Consider the following 27,734-nt stretch of genomic DNA (forward strand, 5'->3'; position numbering starts at 1 on the left):
CTCTTGTCATACAGCTTTACTTGACACTGAAATCCTACGCCCCAGCTGAGCTCGTAGGGCCAGACCCACCCTTCCCTTTCAGCCTCTTCCAAGGCAGCGGGACTTGAAACACCCACCCCCGATCTGCCGAGGAACAACGCCCCAGAGAAGTTCCATTTCTTCCATGAAATCATCCCAGATTTATTGGAGGCTGGCTGCTATCTATGTGTCACATTTTTCTCAACCAAACCCTGTCTCCAACACATGCTTATATTTATGACTTTGGAAATGGCAGTCCCTTAAACATCATAATGACGATGCTGCCCAACAATGTGTTGGTTTAGGGTACATCAACTTCTGCTAGTGCCATCTGTGACCCACTGTCTTCCTCAGTTTTAATCTCTTATAAAACCATCGGAGAATGATTAGCGTAGTACTTCCTGGAATTAGGTGCTCAAAAATATCCACCTTAATTTCATTTTTGCCTCTCCTTTAATATCACCTCCAAAACAAACATTTTCCATGAAGAAATTAAGCGTGACTATTAACCGTTTCCAAACACTAATATCAATGAATATCATACCACAGACATCACCCATGTAGCTAAAACAGTTGGGCTGAAATTTTAAATGGAAATGTCTATCACTCTTTGGGTGAAAAAAATATGGTTTGTGGTGCTGACTTTTTATACACACTTAAGAAAAACGCTAAATTCATTAATCTATTAATCACTTCTTCAGTACAGATCCTGTGTGTAATTTATACAATTGTATAAATGCTGAAATATTTGGCATCTGTTTGTGTTAATGCAGCAGACACCATGCACTAACTGCACAGAGCCAGCTACAGACTCCCCAATTGTACACGAGAGTTTGTTCAATGTTATTAATTCCTTCATTTAAATATTTACTGAATACCAAAAAGGGATGGGTACTAGGTACTAAGGATATATTTGAGAATATTCACTTCGCTCACAGAGCTTCCAGTTTAGAGAGAGAAGCTGATATGAATTAGTAAATCACACGAAGGTACATTTTTAAAATGGTGATAAAAACATAAGATTTACCATCTTGGCCATTTTTAAATGCACAGTTCAGTATCGTTAACTAAAGTCATGCTGTGGTGCAACAGCTCTCTAATATTTTCATCTGGCAAAACTGGAAACTCAGTGTCTATCAAACAGCAGCTATTCATTTCCCCTCCCCCAGCCCCTGGCAACTGCCATGGCACTTCCTGTCTCTACGAGTACTCACTATACAGAAGGGGAACCATAGGGTATTTGCCTTTTGTGACTGGCTTATTCACTTTGCATAATGTCCTCCATTCTTAACCATGTTGGAATATTTCACTTTGCATAAGGTCCTCAACTCTTAACCGTGTTGTAGAATGGTGACAGGACTTCTTTCTTTCGTGAGGTTGGATAACATCCCATTGTGTGTATATAGCGTATTTTGTTCATCCATTTATCTTTTAATGGGCATTTGAATTGTGTCTACCTCCTGACTGTTTTGAATAACGCTGTTATAAATATGAGTGTGCAAATATCTTTTTGAGGCCCTGTTTTCAATCCTTTTGGGTATATACCCAGAAGTGCGGTAACCCAAATCATATGGTAGTTCTATTTTTAATTTCTTGAGACACCTCCGTGCTGTTTTCCATATTAGCTGCACCATTTTGCACTCCCATCAACAGGTCACAAGTGTTTCGATCTCTCCACATCCTCACCAACTACTTATTTTCTGTTTTCTGTTCTTGTGTTTTTGAGAGTGGCCCCCAGTGGATGTAAGATGATACCTCACACACGTATGTAGAGTTTTAGTTGTGGTAAGTATTACACAACATGTGAAAGGTAAATGGTATTAAGAGAACATACAACAGGAGTCCATAGGTCCAGGATGTGAGAAAAGGCTCCCCTTGGGAAGTGATCAAGCATCTGAGACCTAAACACCGTGTAAGAGTTAACTTGGTAGAAGGCAGAGACCAGTGCAGTCAGGAAGTGAGAGGAGCAGGTGTAAATGCCCTGTGGGAGCTCACTCCTCACACCAGGAAGTGGGAGGCCACCAGAGTGGATGGGGTGAGGTGCAGCATTAAGGGAGCAGCGGTAGGCCTGGCAGGGCCTCAGAGGCCAGGTGAATGTCCCCAGGCTTTATCCTGAGGGCAACAGGAGCCAGGGAACAGTGACATCAGACTTACATTTGGCAAGATAACTTTGGCTTCAGTAAAGGAATGGGTCCAGGCAGATCAGATGCTAAGAACTAGTCATGAGGCTACTGCAATAGTCCATGCAAGAAATGATGCTGCACAAACTAACTGGATGGGACGAAACTGGGTGGAAACAGATATATTTAAGAGATACTTAGGGGTTAAAGGTTGGGTGCAGTGGTTCACACCTGTAATCCCAGCACTTCGGGAGGCACAGGCGGGTAGACCACGAGGTCAGGAGATGGAGATCATCCTGGCCAACGCGGTGAAACCCTGTCTCTACTAAATATATAAAAAATTAGCTGGGCATGGTGGTGGGTGCCTGTAGTCCCAGCTACTCAGGAGGATGAGGCAGGAGAACAGTGTGAATCCAGGAGGCGGAGCTTGCAGTGAGCAGAGATCACGTCACTGCACTCCAGCCTGGGTGACAGAGCGAGACTCTGTCTCAAAAAAAAAAAAAAGAGATACTTAGGGGGTAAAAATGACAGGACCTGGATTCATCATAATAAGCAGGGAGAGGACTGAAACTCAAAAAGGACACAAAGGTGAAAGGTTCCCACAATCTTAGACACTAAATAATAATCTTGCTTAGAAATTGTCACTTACATAATAAAGGAATGATTTAGAAGGAACAGACCTAACCTATTTTGAGTGGCACAGATTCCTCTTGCTCAGCTGGTTGCAGTGTGACATAAATATGACCCAGGTCCCAGGTCGTGACCTCTTCCTTCCAACATTTAGGAGAAAATGATTAGCCAAAATTGTGGAAAAATGACTTGAGTCAGATCCACACTTTATAAATCTTGATTTATAAACTCCACTTAAAGCAATTAATAAGCCTGTAGATTAAGAGCTCAGTTGTTCCCAGGTTTTATTTTTAGGGAAAGTCTTGTGTAAAAGCCAAAACCCTTTCAATGATGAGTGACTGAAACAGAAGTCAGGCAGTGCACACCCCAAGTGTGTGGGAGGAACCTGGAGGATCTGGGCTGAGCTGAGTTTCCTACCTCTTGATCTTGCCTGCACTAAATTTAGCTTTCGGGAATGAATCTGCATTTCCAGATGTCTGTTGGTCAAGAGCTGTACTGTCCAACACAGCAGCCACTGGCCAGACGCTACTGAGTACTTGAAATACGTCTAGTCTGATTTAGGACGTGCAGTAGTTACAACACACACACTGGACTTAGAGATTTAGTACAAAAAAACCCCAAAAAAACAAAAAAAACCCCACTAACTATTTCACTAACCACTTCTTTTTATGTTGACTACATCTCAAAGTGATAGTATTTTGGAAATGTTGAGTTAAATAAAATCTATCAATAAAATGAATTTCTTTTTGCTCTTTTAATGGGGCCACCAGAAAATGTAAAATTATACACAAGTCTCCCATCATATTTCTATTGGACAGCACTGCTCAGGACTATTTGACTGTAAGGCATTTAGAATTGTTGGCTGCCAAGAGAAAGAGGCCTTGCTTAGAAAAGCTCCTATTTCCTTCCCTATTTCAAACAATTAGCTTCTACCCAAGGCTGTCTTCTTTCCCTTGGGTAAAGAAGCTGGGGGAAGGACATACTGAAGGCTACAAAAAGTAGACAAAGTCCCTTCCTGCTCCAAGATGATAGACGCATGGTAGGAAAAGGGAACCAACCAACTGTGTTTCTGCTATAGAACAACAATATCCAACAGGTCAGAGATGGCTCTAGCTTCAGGCAGAGCTGGATCCAGGGGTGCGCTCCATGCTGATGGCTCTCAGTTCACCTTTCCTCTGTGCTCAATTTGTCCTCAGCCAGCCACCTTCTGCAGGGGGTCCTAGCCGCTCCAGGCTGATACCACCCTCCTATAAGAGACCCAGCAGCAAAAGAGCTTCATCCCCCAATTAGTTTCTGTAAAAAAAAATCCTTGAATTGTCTTTAAGTGATAGTCCAGCCTGGGGCACCATGTGCATTCCTGAATCAATTGTCACGGTCAGTGAGGCAGAGGACCCGGCTGACTAGTTTGGGTCACAGATCCAGACCCTAGAGGTGGCAAAGAGGTAAAGTCAGCACCATTTGAATGCGTGTTCTGAAAGAGGGCAAGGGGTGAGGGGAATGGAGGGCGGGCGGAAGATGACAAGATGCCACTGCGCCCTGCACCAGAGATGTGTTTGCTGCTGCTGGGCAACGTGGTTAGGGTTTGCCTTCAGAGCACAGTGGAAAGCATTCTGCACGTTTAAATACGTCTGTCTTTCAGTTTCCATCCTGCATTGAAATCAGGTTTCAATCACTAAGAAAGTATTGCGACTCGAAGTACACATATGAGCACAGACACAAGCAACCTAGATTTCTCTTTCCTGTCTTCAGCCAAAGGAATGCCAACACTTAGGACAGCTGGTAATCACAGTTCAGAAAGCACCCCGTTTACTCAGTGGATGCCTCGATGTGTTGTGCTGCCGACGTAAGCAATAGTCACTGAAAATCGCACCTACTTTAAGTCTGTTCAGTATTTTGGGCCTCTCAGATATTGTCCACAATAGCTTTCGCATCATCACTTCCATAAAACAGAAACATCTTGGTACATGCTTACTAGCATGCAATGGTTCTCTCTTCTCTCTTCTCTAACCTACCGTAGTCATGTTTTCTTGCATAACTGGACTTGGTGGTCTTTCTCTGGCATTTTTATACCTTTTAAATAGGATAAACCTGAGAGGATCCCTGCCATCTCTGGGTTGGAGAACTGTGATAATGATGATCTCCAGCCATCAGACAAGGCCACCTCCCTCTGCAGATGTTGGAGAAGAAAACCCCCGTGCAGAATCTTAACAAGAGTGGCCCACATACACATTTCCACATGTTTCAAGAAAGGAAAAGTTCAAAACCACATCAAACGTACACTGTGACCACTGAGCATCAATATTACAAACAAACAAAATCAGCATGTAATGTGTACTTTAATTTGCTGACAGATATTTTAAAAATTAACATCAGAATGAATGACAAATGCCACCACCACAACAAAACCTCTGAAGAAAAAAACCACCCACTCACAATCAAAGCCGCCTGGCCTCTAATTAGCACACAGCATCCTTGAAATGAGAGGCCAGAAAGAAAATAAACTGCCAAAATGGAGGAAATTGTATATGGGGGAAGGGAGGACAAGGACTGAAGAAATGAGGGCTTTCCATAATGAACGTAAAAAATCAATCCTGTTGTTTGAAACCTGCTTTACTTTTAAAAAGATTGGGCTCATGGACAGGAGACTGCAGCTCAAACATAAATATTCCTTCTAACTCAACATTCATATTTTAAAAATTCGATTGCATTGCAGGGTAAGTCACTTCAGATAAAATGTATTAAAAAGCAAAATATTAAGGAGAATTGAGCACCATTTCTCAGACACCTGGTTCATCGTCACTGTAGCTGCTTTCCATAGTCACAAAGTGAGAGACCCAGCCTGGGGTCCAACCGACTCGAGAGGAATCCCAGCCACTCCACTCCCTGCCTGGCCAAGAGACTGATCCTTTCTCGCTAAGCCTCAGTTTCCTCATGTGGTTGCAGATTACTGACTGAGGTGACGCTTACTTCATTACACATGTAACTGCACATATTAAACATATTTTCATGAATGTGTTTTGCCTGGTATGTAGTAATTGTGATATGGAAGGGAAGTGCTAGGAAGGGAAGGGCGTGATCCCTTTAAACGATGCAGAAGGCGGGAAGGGCATGGTCCCTGGCTAGGGCTCCACCCCCAGGCCTGTGTCCAGGGACCTAAGTGAGGATAGGCATTTTTGTTTTCCTGCCCAAATGTTGTATTTTCCAAGACCACCCTGACCTGCCATGCTCCCATCCTGTGCCTATTAAAAAAACCAAGACCCTAACAGGCAGACACGCTGGTGGCTGGATGTTGAGAGGAACACATGGGCAGAGGAACACTGGGCGGCTGGATGTCTAGACGAATGCATGGACAGGCACCAGCGCACCCTCAGGCCACCTATCGCCAGAATGACACAGAGTTTGGCCGGAGCAGTTGGAGGACAGCCGGGCTGCCAAGCAGCTCAACTCCAGGGAAAAACCAACTCCCTGCTGGCTTCCCCGTCTGCTGAGAGCTACCTCCATTCAGTAACATCTCATTCTTCAAGTCCACCTGTGATCCGATTCTTCCGGTATACCCAAGGCAAGAGCCTGGGATACACAAAGCCCTCTGTCCCGGTGACAAAATAGAGGGTCTCGTTGAGTTGGTTAACACAAGCAGCCTACAGACAGCTAAACCAAAAGAGCACCCTGTAACACATGCCCACTGGAGTTCAGGAGCCGTCAACACTCACCCCTAGACACTGCAGTGGGGTCGAAGCCCCCCAGCCTGCCCATCTGTATGCTCCCCTAGAGGTCTGAGCAGCGGGGCACTGAAGAAGCGAGCCACGCCCCTGCCACACGCCCTGCCAGGGGGACAAGAGAACTTTTCTCATTTCAATTGTTCAAAAACATTACCTACTGTTACTGACATGTCTTATTTTCTTTAGTTTCCCTATTAAACCCTAAGATAGATATTATCCCCTTCGTACACCTGAAAAACAAGCTCAGAAATAACGCAAGTATGGATATTACAGATAATAGACTTAGCTTCCTAAATGTCTTAGGCATTAGCTTAACTTAGTTCAAATCCTACTTTCACAGTTACAATTTGCACTGAATAGGAAAGAAATCGGATTCGGGTCACTTTAATCCAGGAGGATTCCGGAGAATCCAGAGGCAATTAGGAGAATGGGAGTTATGTTCCCATCACTGCCTGTGGAAAGAATCTGAAACCACTTTAAGGAGCTTCCAACTTAAAAAAATATACTTTCTCCTTTGTTTTTAACCAGAAGGAGAAAAACAGAAACAAGTTGGCATTATGTGTAACAATGACAAAAGCCATTTTCTGACAGAACTGTTCTCTGATGGACGCCTGAGTATTCTGATTTTAGAACCCAAATATGTACAGGCTGTGAGAACTCACCTAGCTAGCACTGCCCAACTGAATGTCTCTGATTTTTCTTTTTATTACCAATGAAGAGGGGTTGTTGTTGTTGTTGTTGTTACACTTTTGTTTTTGGTTCTAGGGCTTGCCTCAGAAAGGGACTGGTGTTGGGAGCCTTCTAGGAAGGAAATGCACACAGATGGGGGACCCTGGGGTGCAGGCGACAACAGTCACAGGTGCAGCAGAAGCCAGGAAGTCGGTGGCATCTTAACTTCGCTCATCGTGCTTTGCATTCAGATGAGAACGTCATCCAGAAACACTGTGTTACTTCTTGCAAACGAGTCTCACTATTCCACAAAACGTACGAGTTTAAAAGCCAGAATGTAAAGTGGACGTCAGTGAATAACTGGGCCAATTTCAATACTCAAGGAAACTGTACAAAAAGATGTCACAATGTTATTTCCAACTGCAAGGCGAGTCTCTGTTGACGAGACTTCCTCCTGGACGAGGCTGACCGCTCCTCACCAGCCATGCCACGGGCTTCTGAAACGTGAGGAAAACGGGACCGAGTCTATTCGATATTGTATTAAAGATTAATTCCAGTAAGCGTAAGATATGCTTATTAGTTGTTTTCTGGAATGTAATCTAAAAAACTAGTAATTGCAACGCTAAAGTAATTTTTACCAGCTCCTTAAACCAATCTGCAGCTTTGAGTATAATACAACAGTTTAAACATGCTAAAGCCCTAAGCTTGTTTTTAAAAAGCGCTTATTTCCTTGGCTGAGGAAGCTAAGGGAACATCCCAACACCCGCACTTGGGTGAAGAGAGGCTTCCTTGGCAAGGGCTGCCCACAAGGCCAGGCAGCACACAGGAAATTCTCACTGAGCGCCCCACCCGGGATGGGCTTCGAGGCTGGCTTCATACAGTGTCTCAACAACCGCAGAGAGACTTTTGGAGTCCTTTACTTGTCAAATAAAAAATAATCAAACAGTAAAAAAGAGGCTTTCGTTTTTGTTTGCCGTGTTGTCTTCCTAGTCCATCTTTCAGGCCCTAGGAGGATTCTGAGGTTCTGGTTTCGTCCTGTGCCTGAACCATTCCCAGCATCACAGCAGCAGCCACGTGGCTCAGCCGGGAAAGCCAGCTCTTTCATGGATTTGTTTTAGGAGCAAACTCGTTGCTATCCTAGAAGCCCCCAGCAAGCGTCTCCCTGTGTCTCCTGCAGGCTTCCTGACCCGCTCACTGCGGCAGTGGGGACGGAATGAAGCTTTCCCCAGACTTAGGGGTGGAAGTCACAGCACATCAGTGAATACACACTGGGCACCCTTAGGAAAGGGTGAAGGAGGATGGATGTGGGACAACCGAACATACCCCACACCACAGACCTTAACCTGAAAACAGGTCTTCCTTCCTGACCCTCAGGTGGATTCCGACACTTAAGCTCCCATCCTCCAGAGACATCCTGGAACGGTAGCCGAGCAAAGATGGCCACCTACTTGACATCACCCCAACTTCTCAGCTTACCTCCTAGAGCACGTACAACTGGGAAACTAACATCAGTCTTTGCAAGTTTCATGTGGAATATACCTAGGCCTGCTATAAATCCAGGGGAGATGATTGGGGAAGATGAGGAATTAATCACTGATTCACTGATGGCAGAACCATTCCTCCCTCTGTTTACTTTTGGTTCACTGGGGTTTGCATTGTGTGTACATAAGTGTGTACATAAAACTCAAACGCAAACCCATTCCTGTGTTTAGAATGAAAAAAAAAAAGGCTGTCCTATTCCAGAAACTGGCTGGAGTCAGGAGCTTGGCACTGCAGGCAGAGTTGCGGATTGTATGCTTTGAAGTCAAAAGGTTTTTTCCCCTCTCTTACTAGCAGTGAAAAGAACTTTAGGGGAAAAGCAGCAAACGTTAGTGAGGAGAATTTTTCCATGGTGAACGATTTCACGTCTTGTGGTGTAATTCCCTATTTTGAAAGCTAGCTGCTCTGAAGGCGGTCACCGTCACCAGCTGGCCATCTTATATAACCACTTAACATGAGCAATCACTCAGCTGTATCTTCAGTGTACCACCTTCTCCTGTAACACCCAGCAAGAGCTAAAACATTCTAATAGAGTCGTACTTTAGGTGTTTTAAAGCACTGGTTCTCAAACTTTAAAGGGAAGAATCACCTGGAGATTTACTAAAGCCAAGATGCTGGGGCTCCACACCCAGAGTTTGCAATTCACTATGTGTGTCTGTGTATATGTGTGTCTGTGTGTGTGTCTGTGTAAAAGTGTGTCTGTGTGTGTCTGTGTCTGTGTCTGTGTATATGTATGTCTGTATGTGTGCATGTGTGTCTGTGTGTCTGTGTGTGAGTCTGTGTGTCTATGTGTGTGTCTGCGTATATGTGTGTCTGTGTGTGGGCATGTGTGTCTCTGTGTGTGTGTATATGTGTGTCTGTGTGTGTCTGTGTCTGTGTCTGTGTGTGAGTCTGTGTGTGTGTCTGTGTGTGAGTCTGTGTATATGTGTGTGTGTGTATGTGCGTCTGTGTGTGTGTGCATGTATGTCTCTGTGTGTATGTGATTGCACATATTTTTGTATGCGTGTCTGTGTGTGTGTGTCTGTGTGTGTGTGTCTGTGTATATGTGCATCTGTGTGCATGTATGTCTCTGCGTGTGTATGTGACTGCCTGCACATATTTTTGGGGTGTGGGGGTTGTCATTTTGACAAGCAACCCAGATGATTTGGATGCAGATGGTCAATAGACCTTACAGAAGAACATCCCATTTAGAACCTATAAAATGTTAAAATTCTTTGGCTAAAAGAATTTGGAGTTTAAATCACAGCAATATTCTTATTGATGAAGGTTCAAAAACAGTTCGTCACTCCAGAAAAAAGAAGAGCATGCATGTTTTAGATTTCCCACTAGCCTATTATATCTTCATCACAATCCTCTAAAGTAATCAGGGTGGGTGGCATTACTCTGACTTTGCTGATGAGGAGATTAATGCAAGTAAAATGATTTGCCAGTGGTTACATAACTATCATAGCTGGGGCATGAAGAAAGCCAGGTCTCCGGACTTTTGAACAGAGGTCAAGTCAGATGGCGTTCCCTCCAGCACCACTAAAGTCAGAAGTGTTGGGAAATGCATGAAGAAAACAGAAACACATTTCCTGACCTGGTCTAGGATTAAGTTTCCCTCATCTTTCCAATTCAAAGCTCTACTTCAGCAGGCAACTTTGGGGCAGGCGGTGAGCTAAGGGATTTTGTCATTTTCCACCTTTAAGCATTTGCTTTGGGGACCCATATTCTATCTAATGGTTATGCTATGAGGGAAAGAGAAACACCTGGTCCCCTATGGAAAAAACATCATCACGTATTTTCCACAGCTGAGGACTGGCATTCCCCAGGACAGACACAACCCAAGTTTTCAATTTACTATAAATCCAAGCTTCAAAAGAGAAAAATGGAAAAACAGGGTGCCCCTTAAAATCCCACAAATGTGGTGTATTTTCAGGAGGGGAAGGATGCAGATGACTTCTTTGATTTCAGAAACTTCCACTGGGACTTCCTGACATGCTGTCTGGCTGGGTTTCACATAGCATATCATGAGGTGATGTAGGGAAGATAAAGACTCTTTGATAGTATAGAATAACTCAATTCTATAGCTCTTCCTTTCCTCTGCCCTCAAGGGAAAGCCCGCATTCTCCCTCGTGACAAAAACTCCAAATATAATGGACAAGACAAAGACATAGTTAATCAAATTAGTTTAGGAAACCCCCGGCAGAAACAATGCATCTTTTCAATGGCTGAAGATGTTATGAATAGACAGAACGTTTTGTCTGTCCAATCTGGTTCTGGCTTCTGAGTGAGAAATGCCGTTTGCTGTTAGGCACTAGTTTAATTCTAGAACTTCACATAACCAGGTTCACTTGCCAAAAACCTACTGTTTAGTGAACCGTAAAAAACGGTTTATAAAAATCACTAGAAGCATTCTTCAAATAGTCATTTTGAAAAGTGGCCTTTTCCTGGAATACCCTTTACTCCTAAGTATTTACCAACCCAGACCCCCAGGAATGAACAGGGCGTGGGCATGTTTTTAGTAATTCCCCAAAAGAGCCAGTTCCTTTTACTGACTGCACCTGAACCCAGTTCCTATGTCTTTTTATGACAGCATATAAGTCCTCCCGAGCCAGCAGGAAGGCTTTCTGAGACTTCAGGCTAGTCTTAGCCACTCTCCACCCAAGCAATCCTTCAAAAGCGTTTAAAACAATGTTTTGTAATACTTCCCTGCCATGTTTCAAAGGATGAACAAAGCGCTGAGTCAAAATACAGAGTGGCAGACTGCAGGCGAAACACTAGAAAGGTTGGCTGTGCCACTAAAGTTACACATGGTTTCCTGGTCCCCTTTACCCACTTGGAGCCCCCTGCCCTGGAGGTAAACTAGAGATGACATACGGTTCTTTAGACTCAGACAGCAGAGTACCTGTTTGGAAGGCCGGTCACTAGAGAACCACACTAATCCTCTCATTTACCACCTAATGAGAACCTCGGTTTCACCCAGCTATCCTCTATTTCACATTGTTATCATTTGCTTCATGGGAACCAACCAATAAAGTCATTAAAATGACATGTTTCAAATAAAAATAAGCTTTTACAGAGAAGTGAAATGTGGTTGAATATGAGCACTTCTTTGCTTCTGGATGGTAGCAACAGCTCACTACATTTCTACTGGAAGAGTCCTTAAATATGTGAATGTCACCGTTAATCTGAGCCTTCTTTTTTTTTTTTTTTTTTTTTTTTTTTTTTTTTTTTTTTGAGACGGAGTCTTGCTCTGTCACCCAGGCTGGAGTGCAGTGGCCGGATCTCAGCTCACTGCAAGCTCCACCTCCCGGGTTCTCGCCATTCTCCTGCCTCAGCCTCCCGAGTAGCTGGGACTACAGGCGCCCGCCACCTCGCCCAGCTAGTTTTTTGTATTTTTTAGTAGAGACGGGGTTTCACCGTGTTAGCCAGGATGGTCTCGATCTCCTGACCTCGTGATCCGCCCGTCTCGGCCTCCCAAAGTGCTGGGATTACATGCTTGAGCCACCGAGCCCGGCCAAACTGAGCCTTCTAACCATACAGACCATCATGCTTACGTGACTGGCACAGTGAAAATGTCGGCACCTTAGCAGCCGCATGATCAGCCCGGTCCTTCCGTAGCTGGAAAGTCGGTATCTCGACGGGAATGGGAGGTGGCAAGCAGCCTACCTTACGCACATTTGGAGTTACTGAAGCACACGTGGCTCCCTGGCACAGCTCTCTGTCTAGGGCACAGGAGGGGCTTTCAAACGAATGGGCTTTTTCTGTCACACGCCAAGTGACCCCGTCCTGTCAGCTGTCACTCTCTAATTTAGAACACTGTCTATGGCCATCGGCCGAGGCCCCATCTATTGTCCAGCACCATAAAATTCCCCAAATGAAATATTCATCACAGCGGATCCATCCTGAACCAAAAGGAAGACAACACAAAGCAGATATTCTAAGCACCAATGCCTTACCAAAGGATCGCTGTCTTGTAGTGGATACTTTTCTTGGTTTGCTTTTTGTGGGGATCAGTCACATTGCTTTAATATAGAACTGATTTATTTAAACACAAAATACCTTTGTTGGAAAATGCTCATTTTGCTACACAACAATCTTCTGGGTTCACTGAATGCCCTCTAATTTCCTCTACTGTCTGGATTTGGAAAAAACCTGAAAAGCATGTTGTTTGTCCTCTTTCCTTACAGAAAGCAAAGATGCACTAGACGACATGCAAGCCCACTCCTATAGGACAGGTCCGTCCCGCTCAGCACCCACACTCAGCGGAGGTCTCAGACAACGTGGGCTGTTAGCTGACAGAGCTACCAGGTGAAATGGCAAATAATGCTACCCTGGGCTATCTCACAAGAAACAGCCGCTAGACATGGTCCACACTTGGGTGGACCCAGGAGGTTTTGTTCATGTCTACAGAGTAAGTAAGGCAGAGATCGGAGCCAGGTGTACCATGCACAGGCCTGGCCCTGCAGTACGTATCCTGGGGCAGGAACACCAGTGGAAGCCTGACCCACAGTTCCCTTCTCATTCTGGGCTCTGTGCCCCGGCACAAGCGTCCTGCAAGTGTGGGCGGGAACACCGGTGCAAACATCATCTACTCAGTGCACACCCCTGCAAACAGCTGCCCCTTTGGCCCAGGGGTGTACACACTGGCCTGGATATGGAGAGAGGACCAGCCTGGGCAGTGGGCCTTTGGCTGTTTGGGAAGGAAACAAGGGGTCCTGGGAGCCCAGAGAATAGGTTACAAGTGGGAAGACCGACTCTGTGCATCACAGCTTTTCATTCCATGCCGAGGAACACGCCCAGCCACAGAGGGCCAGAGCGGAGGCCCCTAAAGTGCAGGGCCCAGCAGCCTCTTGGGGTCTAAGGGCAGTGCTGGACGTGGGCAACCCCAGAGTGGGGTCTGTGGGGTGGGCTTGGAGACCTGGGTCTGCACAGCTTCCTTGGTAAACTGAGGAGGTGTGGACCACAGGGCTGTCACCTCATTCCTCCCCACACCCGATACTGTGGGATTATAGGATACAGTTTGTCACTGTTGATGGCTCAATCTTATGCACTGGACAAAGATAATGTGAAAGAAAAAATAAAAAACATTAAAATGAGTGTAAAGGTCTTTAATCTCAGCCTCTCTAGTTCAAAGAGATGAACAATGAGAGATTCTGGTTTATCCACGATCTGGTTCATAGAGCTGTTAGATTCATCTCTCACAGGTGACCCAGCAAAGTATAACAACAAACCAGAGTATAGCATCAAAACTGTAATGGACATAATCACTGGATGAGGAACCACTCAAAATAGCTCCAGTTTTCAAACTGTACATATTGGTACTGTGTGTAATTAACACATAATTCATTATGGAAATGTGAGCATGCCAATGAGCCAGAGGTTTTAAGTTGACAGTTTTCATAACACCTGCAACCTCAAATGCCATTTCTGTGGACTGGATGACCTCTTCCAGCTGCTTTGGTTTGGTTTCTCTCCTGATAGACTCTGATGGAAGCAGGTAGGACCAGCCTCTCCTGAAGCTCATCGTGGTTGTAAGACACACAGCACCTGCTCACCCACCCATGGAGAAACACTGATGTCACAAGACACAGAAGACACACTCCCAATCAGGAGTACTTACCTGTCCTCTCATATCTGGAGCAATGGGAATGGTGGGCCAGATGGTGGAGTAGATGCCAAAAAACACCAGCCAGGTCAGCATGCTTCCCCAGACAGCCAGATGACTGAACTGCAGAGGGAAACAGACACTCAGACAGGCTTCTCGGCGGGCCTGGCAGGTTCACTCCAACTCCACTTGCTGCAGAATCCTTGCATCCAAGCTGCCTTTCCTTATGGAAAGATGTTGATGACTCACCAGTTAATGGGAAGTTCAATCTTTCTAATTCCTGTGTCTCAGAATGTTTAACAATGAATTCAAGTAATGAATGGCCCCAAAGTACCCTGAAGATAAAGGTGCTTTTGCTGTCACAGCTGACCGTATTCTAAGATTTCTCCCGTAGTGACAGTGGGCCCCTCTCAGTTCATAGCAAGTGTTTGCTCCAACCTGTGGCTGTCTTACAATAAGGACTCATTAATCTGGCAACAGAGTGGCTGAACAGAAAAAATAAATAAGATGCTTTTATTTATCATTTCAAGACTTTGATCGTTCCATTCCGTTAGCCCAGAGTTTTTTATTTTTTAATCTGAAATGGATGTTGCCTCTTAACAATGCCCCTTTAAGCACCTACTGAGTTGTTCATTTTCTCTTCTTTGTCCTCTTAATATGATGATCCTTGACTTCTTTCTCTCTTCACACCCCACAATCTAATCCATGTGCAAGCTCTGTTAGCTTTTAAAAAGATAAAATGAATCCAGACTCTGACCACTTCTCACTACCTCCTCCTCTAACATCCTAAGCGAAGTCATCACCACCTCTGACCGGGATAAATTGCCACTGTCTCTTAGGGGATTCCCTGATTCCTCACTGACCTCCCACCTCATCCCCATTTTTCTTAGCAGAGCATTTAAACAGCAGCCAGGTCATGACACTTTGTGAGAGGCACACATGAAGCTTTGGTTATAATCTTTAAATGCTGGAAATAACTAAAATGTCTAAAATAAGAGAGTGATGAAATAAATGATGAAACGTCTCTAAAATGGAATACTCTTTAATCAAGAAAAATAACTTTGTTGAATTGTATTTTAAGGCACAGAAAATGTGCCTAACATATATTTAAATTAAAAGGGATTATGAAGTCTTATGTTTTATAATGCATCACCTTATTAAAAAATACACACATGCAGACACAGAACAAAGTCTGGAAGGTTCCACAGGAAAGCATTAACAGTGATTGTCTCTTGGTGGTAAAATTATGGACATTAAATGTTTTTTGTCCTTCTATATTTTCCATATATATGTGTGTATATATGGTTTTTGTTTTTACAATGAGCATATACATTTGAAATGAGATGACTGTTAATAGTTTAGAGCTGTACTATGTGCCAAGCAAATGAATCACCAAGAGACTCTGGATTACAAATTTACCCCGATAAAGATCAAACCACAATTTTTACACAGAAAATCTGAAAGAAGATAGCCAGATATTGCTTATTATTTCCCCAAGGCTTAAAAAGAAACCATAGCATGAAAAATATCTATACTGAACAGAGAAACAATTCTAGAGAAAACTTACTTTAGTCCAAGCTGTGGTCTCCAAGCCAGCTTTCAGACAAACAGTAACGACAACATACTGTGAAAACAAAAAGCAGTTTGGAAAAACATCATTCTCAATAAGTTACTTTCACTTTCCGTGAGAAATCCCATCTCCCCACTCCGGAGCTAGTTTCCCCAAGGCAGCTCTGGTTTGAAAGTATGATCCATGTCAGTAGCTAATTCTCTAGGGGTTATTTTCAGGGAACATACAGGCAGATTCACTTCCAGAAGAGCTTTCGTTCTAGTAACAGTCTTTCTCATAAATACTAGTTTTGCCCTTTTCTTAGCTTGGGAGAAACTGCCTTCCTGAGTGTTTTCCTTTGCAGGCAGGTGTAAAATGGTCGTTTGAAGAATGGGGAAATCTGTTAACCACCTGTCCAGAGACCCTGACGCTGCATAACCTTCAGAAATGATGCTGTAAGCATTTCACAGCCATTCTGAACTTTGAAGGATATACAAAATACATTTTGAAGATTTGAAATAAATAATAACGAGGAAGGCTCTTGTTAAGCGTTTAGAGAAGTGCAAGCCACACATAAGCTGTTTAAGAACGGCTTAGTAAACAGAGATAAACTTACTGTGTAAACAATATTTCCAACAAATAAATAGTCGGTGGCATGACCACTGGTCAACACAGTATCTGAAAAAACAAAGAAGTTACTATTAACATCCAAGGAGCCGAGCATGGCCACCTATTTAATTCGGAGCATTAAACAGGGAACTTTAAGAACATCTATCGACTCACAGAATATTTCAAAATCTCATCTTGTGATTCTAATGCCTACTTCTCTTCCTAATGATGAACTTTTTCATCTTATATTCTCTCCAAATTAAGCAAATAAAGTCAAGCTTCCAACAAGCCAACCAACCAAACGCTTGATCTGCATTGAAATTTACATTTTTATAAACATTAAAATTTATCTTTGTCCAGTTTGTTTTAAAAAAGGAATAAGAACATATTTATCCATTTTTATTAAGTGCCACCAATGTTGAGGCTTTTTCCAGGTGTTCCCTTATGATTCGTGTTTAATTTTTGCTAAATTGGAATTACAGACCAATAAAAAGATAACTGCATGCATATTAAACCAATTCATAATGACTGAACTTGGAAAGAATCTTGGGGATATTTACTATTCATGTTCTCATTTGCAACTGTATGAGCTTCCAGAGCCTATCACCTGGGGGAACGCAAGCACTCCAACCACAGGAGTTTAGAAAATACAAGAAGGATTTGAAGCTTCAGTTTTCCAATATTTTCCTTTTTTTTTTTTCCTTCTCAGTGGTGGCTATGACAAGGTCTATAACGACGGATGCTAATAGAGTTGTTTCATCGTCTCCACTACACCTGCATAGAGAAGTCTGTTTTCAATCCTGAGTGGTCGGAGCCTATTTTAACATCAGGCTTAGTTTCCTTGGATGACACTGCCAACCTTCCTTTACTCTTATTTCTTTCAACTTCTTTCAACTTTTGTTTTAGATTTGGGGGTGTGCGTGTGCAGGTTTGTTACAAAGGTGTATGTGATGCCGAGGTCTGGAGTACAAATGACTCTGACACCCAGGTAGTGAGCACAGTACCCAATAGGTAGTTGTGTTTTTCTGAGATACAGTCTCAGTCTGTTGCCCAGGCTGGAGTGTAATGGCGCCATCTCGGCTCACTGCAACCTCTGCCTCCCGGGTTCAAGCAGTTCTCTGCCTCAGTCTCCCAAGTAGCTGGGATTATAGGCGCCTGCTACCATGCCCGGCTAATTTTTGTATTTTTAGTAGAGATGGGGTTTCACCATCTTAACCAGGCTGGTCTCGAACTCCTGACCTCATGATCCACCCGCCTCAGCCTCCCAAAGTGCTGGGATTACAGGCATGAGCCACTGCGCCTGGCCTCCCAATGGGTAGTTTTTCAAGCCTTTCCTCCCTCCCTCTCCTGTCAAGTTCTCTGGCGTCTATTGTTCTCTTCTTTACGTTCATGTGTACCCAATGTCGAGTTCTGACTTATAAGAGACAACATGTGGCATTGGGTTTTATTATTTTTTATACTCAGTCCTGGTCTGTGGCCCATAGGCTGGGTAGATAAGGATGTTCGTGTTCAAATTTCCAACCAGTAGCTGCTATACATACATATCCGGGCTCGCTGAATTACCCAATGCTTGTTGAACAATTCCACTCTTATTAGAGAATCAATATCTATCTTTTTTTTTTTTCCTAAAACAGCATAACGATGGAGTCATAAGTGGAACTGGGGAAGCATGGATCCCTGAATCCAGCCCTTGGGCACATACAGTCTCCCGATTCCAGCCAGGTAAATCTGTGGATAAGGGAGGATGAACCAGGAAGGCAACATGACGGGCTGCACTAAACGGAGGGCCTGCTGCTGGGTAAAGTAAGAGTTGTAACAGGAGAACAGGGCGAGGCATGGCCACTGACTTAAAAAGGAATGGTCTCAAAGCTCAGGGGAGATGGGGCAAGGACAGACTGGGGCTTAGGCATGACTTCATTAAAAGGGAAGGAATGGAGCAAGTTAAAAAAGTAAGAGAAAGGCTAAATTAATCCCAAGAAGGCAACACACTGATGTATTAGCAAATAGTTACTCAAAACTGTAGGGGTTCACTTTTCAGGAACTGGCCTTAAGACTGTTTTACTAACAAGTGCAACACTTTTAAATGCCTGCCTCAGTGAAGAAATACTTCAGTTTAGTACGGAGACCATCTCTTTGATTCTAACATAGATTATAGCCTTGAAACGAATAACATTCTTCTTTTATGTACTCAACAAATATTTACTTACAGCCTATTTTATGCCAGGCATTATTATGAGAACTGGGAAGAGAAGGTCCCTGTTTTTATATGGAGACAGGACATAAATCCTTGAACAGATACACAACAAAATGTCAGGTATAATAAGTGCTATGAAGAAATACATTAGCTGCTGAGAGAAGTGGCTCACGCCTGTAATCCCAGCAATTTGGAAGGTGGAGACGGGTGGATCACCTGAGGTCAGGAGTTCAAGACCAGCCTGGCCAACATGATGAAACCCCATCTCTACTAAAAATATAAAAATTAACTGGGTGTGGTGGCAGGTGCCTGAATTGCCAGCTACTCAGGAGGCTGAGGCATAAGAATCACTTGAACCTGGGAGGCGGAGGTTGCAGTGAGTAATCATGCCACTGCACTCCAGCCTGGGCAACTGAGTGAGACTCTGCCTCAAAAAAAAAAAAAAAAAAAGTGAAAAGAAAAGAAAAGAAAAGAAATATATTAGCGGAGTGTGGTGGTGCTCGCCTGTGGTCCCAGCTACTTGGGAGGATTGCTTGAGCTCCGGAGTTTGAGGCTGCAGTGAGCCATGACTGCAACAGTGCACTCCAGCCTGGGTGACAGTGTAAGACTCCATCTTAATAAAAAAATAAGAATAAAACACAGCAGATATAAGGTAGAGTAATAGCATACAGGGTGACAGGGTTTGCTATCTTAGATCGGGAGCTCGGGAAGAATCTTTCTGAGGAGGTGACATTTGAGCAGATCTGAATGGTATGAGGGAGAGAGTTAAATGGGGATCTACAGGGTGAGTGTTCCAGGCAGAGAAGAGAAACTGTGCAGAGTCTGAATACAGACAGCACTTGATGAGCTCAAGGATCATTACAAAGACCAGTGGGGCTGCAGGCACTGGGAGAAGGAAAAGGAGAACACAGACAGTCAGAGGGGCAGACAAATGTGGACCGCAACAAAGAGCTTGGATTTCTTTGTTAATTGTAATAGGTAATCACCAGAAGGTTCAGAGCTGGGAATGAAATGGAATAAGTTATGTTCTTAAAGGAATAGTCCAGCTTCTATGGGAGAATGGACCACAGGTAACCATAAATGGGATAATAATAAATGCAAAGCCAGCTTAGAAATGATTGTAGCAGTCTACCCAAGAGGACACTAGTCGTGTTATAACTGTGCAGCCCAATATGGTAATCACCAGCTGCATTTAGTTGTTTACAATTAAATTAATTAAAATAAAATACAATAAAAAATTCATTCCTACCTGGGGCTGGGGAGGAAGGGGAGAATGAGGAGTTATTGCTTAATGAGCACAGAGTCTCAGTTTGGGGTGATGAAAATTTTTGGAAAACCATAGTGGTGATGGTTGCACAACATTCTGTAATCAACGTCTCTGAATTGTATGCTTAAAGTGGTTAAAATGGCAAAGCTGATGTTTTTACCACAATAAAAGTTTCAAAAAATGGATCACAGAAACAAAACTATAAAATCATTTTTAATTGACGTAAATTTAAGGGGTGCAAGTGCAAGTTTGTTACATGGATATATTGGACTGAAGTCTAGGCTTTTAGTGTCTCCATCACCTGAACAACGTGCATTGTACCTATTAAAGAATTTCTTGTCACCCTTTCCCTTCCCACCCTCTCACCCTTCTGAGTCTCCAGTGTCTATCATGCCACATGCCATGTCCATGTGTACACATTACTTAGCTACCACTTATCAGTGAGACCATGCAGTATTTGACTTTTTGTTTTTGAGTTGTAAAACTATAAAACTCTTATGATAAAACATAGCGATGAATCTTTATGACCTTGGATCTGGCAATGGTTTCTTAGATATGGCACCAGAAGCACAGTGAGGAAAGAAAAACGTACATGAACTGGATTTCTTCAAAATTGGAGACTTCTGTGCTTCAAAGGACAACACCAAGAAAGTAAAAAGACAGCCCGATAAATGGAAAAAAGTACTTGCAAATTATGTACTGAAACCTGCATCCAAAATACACAAAGAGCTCTTACAACTCAACAGGAAAAAGCCCCTCCAAAAATTTAAAAATAGGCAAAGGATCTGAATAGACAGTTTTGCAAAGAAGATATCAAAATGGCCAGTAAGTGCATGAAGAACAGCTCAACATTATTAGCCATCAAGGAAATATAAAGTCAAAACCACAATGAGATACCGCTTAACACCCACCAAGGTGCCTACAAAAAAACAGACAATAACAAGATGTGGAGAAATTAGATCTTTCATACAACGCTGGTGGGGAAGTAAAATGGTGCAAACCCTGGAAAACCGTAAGGCAGTTTCTCAAAGGGTTATGTATAGTTACCATGTGACCTAGCCATTCTACTCCAAGGTACATACCCAAGAGAAATGAAAACATATGAATGAAACCCACAAAACCTTGTACCTAAATGCCATAGCACCATTATTATAATTATTAATAATAGCTCACAATAATGAACAGCATTATTCATTATTCACAATAGCCTATTTATAACCCAAATGCCCATCAACTGCGAATTGGTAAGTAAAATGTGGCATATCAATATGATAGAACACTTTTGCAATAAAAAGGAATGAAGTACTGATACATGCTACAACGTGGATGAACCTTGAAAACCTTATGCTAAGTGAAGAAGCCAGACACAAAAGGTCACATATTCCATCTCTATGAAATATCCAGAAATGGGCACATCTACAGAGACAGACAGCAGATCAGTGGTTTCCAGTACTGGAGGTGCTTGGGAGAAATGGGGACTTTTTTTTTTTTTTTTTTTGAGATGGAGTCTCACTCTGTTGCCTAGGCTGGAGTGCAATGGTTTGATCTCGGCTCACTGCAATATCCACCTCCCAGGTCAAGCAATTCTCTTGCCTCAGCCTCCCAAGGAGCTGGGATTACAGGCGTGTGCCACCATGCCCATGTAATTTTTGTATTTTTAGTAGAGATGGGGTTTCACCATGTTGGTCAGGCTGGTCTTGAACTCCTGACCTCAGGTGATTCACCCGCCTTAGCCTCCCAAAGTGCTGGGATTACAGGCGTGGGCCACTGTGCCCGGCCAGGAGTGACTCTTAATGAATATAAGGTTTCTTTTGGGGGTGATAAAAATGTTCTATAATGTGTTGTAATGGCTGTACAATTCTGTGAATATATTAACCATAGTATTGCACACTTTAAATGATTAGATGGTATATAAGTTATAGCTCAATAAAGCTGCTATAAAAACTTCAGTTCCTCAGTCATTTTAAATACACAATAGCCACCTGTGGCTAATGGCTACTGTATTGGGCAGTACAGCTACAGAACATTTCCATCCTCACAGAAAGTTCTATTGAACAATGCAGGCCCAGAGTAGCTTGGACAGAAGCCATCTGGAAATATTTTGAAGGTGGAAATGACAGCATTTGGCCAGGCACAGTGGCCCACACCTGCAATCCCAGCACTTAGGAGGCTGAGGCAGGAGGACTGCTTGAGCCCAGGAGTTCGAGACCAGCCTGGGTAACCCTATCTCTATGGAAAAAATTCTTAAAAACTAGCCAGGTATGCTGGTACATGCCTGTAGTTCCAGCTACGTGGGAGGATTCCTTAAGCCCAGGAAGTTGAAGCTGCAGTGAGCTACGATCACCACTGCACTCCAGCCTGGGTGACAGAGCAAGACCCTGTGTCTTATAAAAACAAACAAACAAACAAACAAAAAACCATTTTCTTATGATTTGGAGGTAGGGTAGAAAAGAATGTGGGGAATCAAGAAAGGTTTTGGCTGGAGTATGTAGGCAAACAGCGGTGTTTGGGATCGGAGAAGACTGATTCTGGTCATATGAATACAGGAAGACATATGAAAACTTGGTACCACATGATTCCTATTTTAAGTTCATGAGAGGAAGAACAGACAGCAACGAAACATGACCGTATTACAAAACAAAGAAAACATGAGGTGGAGAGAAGGGAACTAGGGTTAGTGGAGAAAGTTCCAGGAATGAGAGTTACAAGACCCTATTGCAGCCCCACTCTGTGTTGCAGCTCTGCCGTTATTTCATTTTTTTAAATTTTAAGTTTTGAGTCTCAGTCCCCCACCCATAAAACGGACATTTTTATATCAGATGCAGATGATGACAACTAAGGTATCTCTAAGGCTCCTTTCAGATAGGGAACTCGAAAAGGCTAAGGCTCATATTCTTAGCTGCTAAATCAGCCCCGTGGATTTAACAGCAGAAATTTGAGTCTCAGATCTTCTCCCTCCTCAACATAGCTTAGGATGTCTTTCCTCATCTCCATCTCAAGCCACCTGCTCATGGAGGCATCTGAATTGAGAAGAGTAATGATCTCTATGCTTGAAGTGCCACCGGCATTAGCCCTAAGGGGCCCTAGAGAAAACTCTGAGCAGACGAAAGGGTTAGCAGGCATGGGAGACTAAGCTGAAAATCAACATTTGTGGTTACGGTTTGACAACTTTTTGAATTTTCTTCTAATACCAATATTTCCAATGCTGGTTAAGTCAGGAACTAAAACATACAAGGCATTTATTTAACAGGGAGGACTTAGAACATGTTTCATATTTTATGGACATACACACAATAAACAAATTTTTTAGACATTACAAGAAATTCTATTTATTTTCTTCTTTTATTTTTTTTTTATTTTTTTTATTTTTTAGATAAAGTCTCGCTCTGTCACCCAGGCTGGAGTTCAGTGGCTCAACCTCAGCTCACTGCAGCCTCCACCTACTGGGTTCAAGTGATTCTCCTGCCTCAGCCTCCCGAGTAGCTGGGACTACAGGTGTGCATCACTATGCCTGGTTAATTTTTGGCATTTTTAGTAGAGGCGGGGTTTCACCATACTGGCCAGGCTGATCTTGAACTCCTGACCTCAAGTGATCCGCCTGCCTTGGCCTCCCAAAATGCTGGGATTACAGCTATGAGCCACTGCACCCGGCCAAGAAATTCTATGTTTAAAAAATATCGTATATAAGCTCTTTACTATATGACAGGCACAGTTCTAAGCACTTTACATATATCAGCTCCTATAATACTTTAGCAACTACATGAAGTAGTATAATTTTGTGCATATTTCACATGAGGAACCTGATGCAGCAAAGATAAGTCAAATATGTTCAAGGTCACACAGTTAGTAAGAAACAGCAATTTTTTTTTTTTTTTTCCTTGAGACGGAGTTTCGCTCTTGTTGCCCACGGGTGGTAGCGAGGCTGCAGGATGGTATGGGTGGGCTGGCAGGGACTCAGGGGGATGTTGAGGCAGGCAGAGGGGAGAAGTGGTGAGGCCTAGCGGGTGCTGGGGGCCTCCCAAGGAGGCCTTTCTCATCCCAGAAGCCCCTGGGTGTGCCATTTCACTCCCCAGGCTGGAGTGCAACGGCACGATCTTGGCTCACTGTAACCTCTACCTCCCAGGTACAAGTGATTCTTCTGTCTCAGCCTCCCAAGCAGCTCGGATTACAGGCATGTGCCACCACGCCTGGCTATTTTTTTCATATTTAGTAGAGACGGGGTTTCACCATGTTAGTCAGGCCGGTTGCAAACTCCTGACCTTAGGTGATCCACCTGCCTCGGCCTCCCAAAGTGCTGGGATTATAGGCATGTGCCATGGCACCCGGCCAAGAAACTGTAAATTTGGTAAAGGAGAGTTTGTACTAATTAACTGAGTTAGAAAAATGGACTCCTAAGAATGACAGAAGATAATTTCAACGAAAAAAATAATTAGACTAAGAAGTACTCATTTTAAATACTGACACCTAATGGTAAGGAAATATCCAGGAGAGATTTGTGGTGGACAGAAAATTAGATTCATATGAAATTTGAAATCATATGAAAATTAATTTCATATGAAATTTTGCACCACATAAGGAAGCACAGGAAGTGAACAACTCCGGGAGTGTCAGGAACACCTGGAGACCTGACCTTTTATCCTGAGTTGCTGTGGGCATTTCATTAGCCCGGAGTTTCTTAAATCTGGCACTACAGACATTTTGGGCCAGATAATTCTTTGTCTGGGGGCTGTCCTGTGCATCGCGGACAGCTTGGTGGCATCTCTGGCTTCCACCCACTAGATGCCAGTAGCAGCCATCCTAGTTGTGACAACCAAATATATCTGCAGACATTGCTAAATGTCCCCTGGGAGGCAAAAATCAATGCTGGTTGAGAACCACTGCCTCAGAGGGAAGGAGGAGGAGGAGGTGGAGTAAATACAGAGAACCTACACTGAAGAGAGAATGTCTAACAGAGAGAGTTCTCATCTCTCCCATCAGGCTGAGGAGGAGACCACGGGGTGGGATACAATCCTCTACGCAATCAGGAGAGAGAACCAATATGAAGAAGCCAGGCATGGTGGCGTGTGCCTGTTATCCCAGTTACTTAGGAAACTGAGGAAGGACGGTTGCTGGAGCCCAAGAGTTTGAGGTTATGCTCGTGCCACTGCACTCCAGCCTGCATGACAGAGTGAGACCTTGTCTCTAAAAAAGAAAAAATAAAAATTTTTAAAGAAATAAAATAAATAGCATGAGGCCTTAGCACAGAGCAACACAATTCATGAAGCTGGTGGCCTTTACAAGAGACAAATTCTTGGATCATTCAGGACTGAATGCTAATCTATGAAGAGAACACCTACGTGGATGGGGGGGCCCTTAAGACTATGTACAGGAGGCTGGCAATTTGGCAGAACAGCAGAAACAGAGAAATCTAAAGGATTTTTTAAAATGTAACTTCTAGAGTTTGACAATGCATAAATTTCTTTCCTTTTTTTTTTTTTTTTTTTTTTTTTTGAGACAGAGTCTCACTCTGTCACCCAGGCTGGAGTGCAGTGGTGTGATCTCAGCTTCTGCAAACTGTGCCTCCCGGGTTCAAGCGATTCTCCTGCCTCAGCCTCCTGGGTAGCTGGCATTACAGGTGTCCACCACCACGCCTGGCTAACTTCTGTATTTTTAGCAGAGACGGGATTTCACTATGTTGGCCAGGCTGGTCTTGAACTCCTGACCTCAGGTGATCCACTTGCCTCGGCCTCCCAAAGCGCTGGGATTACAGGTGTGAGCCACCACGCCCAGCTGACAATGCATTAATTTCTAACTTATCATGACAGTGAATGCTACTGGCATTCAATAAAATGTTAACACATAAGGTAATTTGAGCATTAAACTTTAATGAAGATGGGCTGAGCCTAATATTTCAGTTCCTCATTTTGGAGAGGTAACTCCGCGATGCATTTTAGTTTTCAGCCTAGAAAAGAGTATCTCCTTCCCTAGGCAAAGCTAACACCATCTGGAAATACATAGTTTATTCCCTTGGAGGAGAAACTCCCAAACCAAGGTGAGATTCTCAGACTTGCCAAGAGCCTCTGAAAAGACAACATCCTTCAAATGAGTCACAGTCATCACCCTGCACACCCTGTGGGGAAGCCCCGGGGACTAGATGGTTCTGTTTCGACTGTTTTAGAGGCAAACGCTGTGGGTGTTGTTTCTTGCTAAAACCTGCCAATAAGCTACTCCTGGAGAAAAGACGTCCTAGTAAAGTGTTTGTCACGAAGGTGTTCCCAAGCTACAGCTTCCTGATAATGCAGGCTGGAAAAACCTCGTTTGATTGTCCAGTTTATTTCTAAAGCAGGTTGCTAACAAAATACTCCTTCCCACTGAGCTGAAATCTGAACAGCTCTGTTACGATTCTACCACTCTGAGAGTCTTCCCTGTCTTTATTTTAGTCAGATATTTAAAATCTCAAGTGAATGTTTGCAAAGGGGGACAAAATCCCAAACCTGGAATAGTTGGGTTCCCCAAGCCAGCCTTCGGAACAGTATTTACCCACCGTCTGTGCAAACTGTGGTAAGAGCATAATTTCAGAGAAAGTAGCGTGGGGAGCGGAGATGGATATCGGAGTGGGGGCCAGTTGAGAGGGGAAAGGATATTTCAGGCAAAAAGAAAACCTGTATTGGGCACAGAGGTGGAAAGGTGAGCTGATGAGGTGGGGGTGGGGCTCCAGTGGTGAGGTCAGCAGGGGTCAAACGTATGAGGCTCCAAAACAGATCTCTATAAAAGAAATTCATCCAAAGTGCACACAGAGAGATGTGATCTCACCAAACCTGCGTTCTCCAAGAGCCAAGCTCTTCCTCGCAGACACCCATCATTGGTACACAAAGGCCTAAAGAGCAAGGAGAAAGGTGAGACGGCTTCGTCTCCCCATTGCATCAGAGGGTCTGGCATTTACCGGAACTGGACTGAGATCAGTTAGCCTTTTGCAAATCCAGGATCAGGTCCACCCTTGGTGAGGGCTGAGAGAGGAGGATATCACCCATCTCAGAAATCCAGGAGACAATTTCTACCGGGTAAACAACAACAACAACAACAAGGTAACACAAGTTCCCCATGTGCTTGGTTTGATAAAATACTAAGTCACATTTAGAATGATCTCTGATTGCATGTGATATAAACCTAATATAATGATGGGGCTTATGGCATGCATGAAAAGTGCCATAAAATGAAAGAGACAGAAACCCAGTCCCAGATGCTCTCTTAGAGACAATTCAGTGTTATGTATGGCTCCAGGATCCACTGACCCAGGGCGGCAGGTAAGCCTGTTCTTCCAGACTCCTATCAGTCGTCAAATCTGGCTGGGGTTCAAGAACAGACATAATTAACATAGGATGAGCCAAATGAGGTCTGGAAACATACTCACTAAACCAGCCTACTGTGAACAACTGGGACAAAACCACATGGGCCCTCCAACATTAGCAGTAACAGCCCAAAAACGTTGTCTGCAAAAATCTCTTTGAAAATATTTGTGGGAAAAGCCACAATTTATAAGAAAAGCATGTCTCATTTTCTAAACAGACAAAATGATCAAGGAACTTATTTCAGAATATTCCAAAGAGCTAGGTTGATGCCATTTTACAAAGATGCCATTTCAATTAAATGCTCATTAAAAACATTACATCATCATCCAGCTAAACCACAAAATGTATTCAGAACTAGCTCTGACAAAGGCAAAATTTCAAGACAACGTTATAATATAGTGGTCAGAAGAGTCGGGGTTTAACAACCATGAAAACAGATGGGCTGAATTTACATGTATACTTTTGATGTAGTCAGAATCAGTGGCACAGCTGAACTGAACAA

General features: G+C 43.4%; 1 protein-coding gene across 5 annotated transcripts in view; it reads right to left on the minus strand.

Moving 5' to 3' along the window:
- LOC105490228 (ATPase phospholipid transporting 8A2) overlaps window positions 1–27,734 on the minus strand; it is a 654,028-nt gene that overhangs the window by 144,613 nt on the left and 481,681 nt on the right. For all 5 annotated transcript variants that reach the window (XM_011755645.2, XM_071081519.1, XM_011755646.3 and 2 more), the window contains 3 exons: window positions 16,451–16,512; window positions 15,853–15,909; window positions 14,301–14,408 (listed from right to left, as the gene is read on the minus strand). In XM_011755645.2, the coding sequence (XP_011753947.2) occupies window positions 14,301–14,408; window positions 15,853–15,909; window positions 16,451–16,512 (227 nt within the window). The remainder of the gene's footprint in view (window positions 1–14,300; window positions 14,409–15,852; window positions 15,910–16,450; window positions 16,513–27,734) is intronic.

Source organism: Macaca nemestrina, chromosome 16, assembly GCF_043159975.1.
Source record: "Macaca nemestrina isolate mMacNem1 chromosome 16, mMacNem.hap1, whole genome shotgun sequence".
Taxonomy (NCBI): domain Eukaryota; kingdom Metazoa; phylum Chordata; class Mammalia; order Primates; family Cercopithecidae; genus Macaca; species Macaca nemestrina.